The 2,418-nt window shown below is 38.0% G+C and overlaps 1 protein-coding gene across 1 annotated transcript in view; it reads right to left on the reverse strand.

Annotated features, from left to right (window-relative positions):
* LOC102843704 (60S ribosomal protein L19-like) overlaps positions 1-2,180 on the reverse strand; it is a 12,180-nt gene extending 10,000 nt beyond the window's left edge. The window contains exon 1 of the mRNA XM_006893174.1: positions 2,131-2,180. Coding sequence (XP_006893236.1) covers positions 2,131-2,180 — 50 coding nt within the window. The remainder of the gene's footprint in view (positions 1-2,130) is intronic.
* Between the last annotated feature and the right edge of the window lie 238 nt (positions 2,181-2,418).

The following is a 2,418-nucleotide window of genomic DNA, read 5'->3' on the forward strand; positions in this document are numbered from 1 at the left end:
CTGCAGGTCTTGATCTTCTGCAGCAAGCTCATCAAATTCCCAGCTTCAGCAAGTGAGGTTGTGTCATCCTCCTGATAGAGCCTAGCCTATATGTTCTGCATAAAAATTTTAAAGATATGGAGATAGGACACATCACTTGTGTACATCCTTCCCGATTTTGAACCATGCAATGTTTGCTTGCTCTGTTCTGAAGACTCCTTCCTGGTCCAAGTATAGGTTTTGCTTAAGCACAATCACATGTTCTAAGATTCCCATTCTCAGCCACAGTTTGTTGTGATCCACACAATCAAACACCTCTGCATAATCAATGAAGTCCAAATAGACATAATTTTTTGTGTGCATGTTTTAAATTTTATTTTACTAATTTTAATGAACATTTACAGAGATATTGGGTTTCCATTCATTCATTGTTGCACTTTTCCGTATCACTCCTCTCTGAGAGAGACTTCACCCTGATTCATAAGGGAAAGGGGACGGGACGGCGTATTCTCTTGGCTACTTCCTGCTGGAAAGGGATGCTGTAGGTTTCAGGGTGAAGATCTTCTCTCACTACTCTAAAGGGACCCTTTGGCAAAAGGAAACACGTAGACTATTGTGGAGATTGATTTTGGAATTTAGATGCACCAAATAGGCATTCTTCGGATACTATAGCTATAACTGCCTCTTTTAAACAAGGCCTACACATCTGGAGTTCTCTGTTGATGAGCTATTCATCATTTTTGGATCATTTTAAGCAGGATCTTACTTGCATGTGATATTAATGATATCATTTGATAATTTCCACACTCTTTCGGGTCACCTTCTTTTGGGATGTGAACAAATGTGGGTCACTTCCAGTCAGTTGCCTGGCAGTTGTCCTCTAGATTTCTTGACATAACTTAGTGAGTACATCCAGGACAGCGTCTGTTTGTTGAAATACATCAATTGGTATGCTATCAATTCTTGGGGCCTTGTTTTTTGCCAATTTTTTTCAGAGCAGCTTGAGAGGTCTGGTGGCCCAGTGGCAAGAAGCTGCACTGCAATCCCAGAGGTATGCAGTTCCAATTCACCAATTCACCTGCTGCTCTGCTGGATAATGAAGGCCTGTCAGATCCAATTTCCTTTTTTTTAAAAGGTCCCATTCAGAGCAGCTTGAACTTCTTCCTTCATCACCTCAGACGCTTGCTCATGTATTGTTTCATTTAATTCTTCTGTGTCAGCCAATTCATTTCGGTACAGTGACTGTGTACTCCTTCCATCTTCTTTTAATTCTTCCTAGACCATTTAATATTCTGCCCAAAGCATCCTTAAGTATTGCAAGTTGAAGCTTGAATTTGTTCTTCTGTTTCTTCAGCTTAACAAATGCAGAATGAGTTGGTCTTTTTTTATTTTCTGATTCCAGCTCTCTGTACATTTTATTATACTACTTTACTTTGATGCCATGATGCCTTTTGAAATCTTCTGTTCAGCTCCCTAATTTCTTGATTTCTTCCCTTTGATTTGGTTTCTGTTCAGATTCTCTTCTGATGTCCATCTTGGTCTTTTCTTCCTTCTCTGCTTTTGTAATGACATTTTTCATTCTTCCTCGATGATACTCTTGATATCCTCCCACAGCTCATCTGGTCTTTGCTCTTTAGTGTTCAAGGCCTCAAACCTGTTCCTGAGATGGTTCTTAAATTCAAGTGGAAGAGACTTAAGGTCCAATTTTGGTTTCTGTGGATTTGATTTAATTTTCGTAGCTTCAGCTTGAACTTGTAATTGAGTAGTTGATAGTCTGTTCCACAATCAGAATCTGACCTAGTTTTCACAGTTGATACTGAGCTTCTCTAGCAATTCTTTCTATGGATGTAATAAATCTGTTTCCTGTGCATACCATCAGGTGAAATCCATGTGTATATCCTATAAAGAGAGTCGATCAGAACTTTTTAAAAGTTTTAAGCTTTGTCATAAACATGTGTTTGATAAGACGGAAATGTGTGCCTTTTGTAAATTATAAGAATACTCAGAAGACAATTAGAATAAAAATATTAGTTAAAAGTGCAGTGACATTTAAAAAAATTTATGTACTCCTGTCAGGTCCCAGTTCTGAGAAGGGAGAGGTGGTAAGGTTCAAGGTTATCCTGTTTGTTCTCACACTATGCAAAGACTCACCCAAGAACTTCCAACATAAAATTAAAAGCATTAGGATCTTTATTTAACATCAAGTCGAAAACAGAAGGCCCATAATTTTTACTTTGCAACTGCATATCTATGCAAACATAATAGAAAGTCGAGTGTCTTATGTGTGCAAAAGATCTTCTAATGTTTAAAGATCAATTGGTACAAAAACTTTGTACTGGGAAGAAATAAGGGTTGTATAGAATATTTGCAAATGCTTTTTGTTAGATCACCTTTCTTGGGAATGGGAATAAACACAGATCTCTTCTCGGCTGTTGGCCA

The sequence above is a fragment of the Elephantulus edwardii genome, unplaced genomic scaffold (genome assembly GCF_000299155.1).
Source record: "Elephantulus edwardii isolate Elephantulus edwardi_28Jun2011 unplaced genomic scaffold, EleEdw1.0 scaffold00125, whole genome shotgun sequence".
NCBI classification, from domain to species: Eukaryota; Metazoa; Chordata; class Mammalia; order Macroscelidea; family Macroscelididae; genus Elephantulus; species Elephantulus edwardii.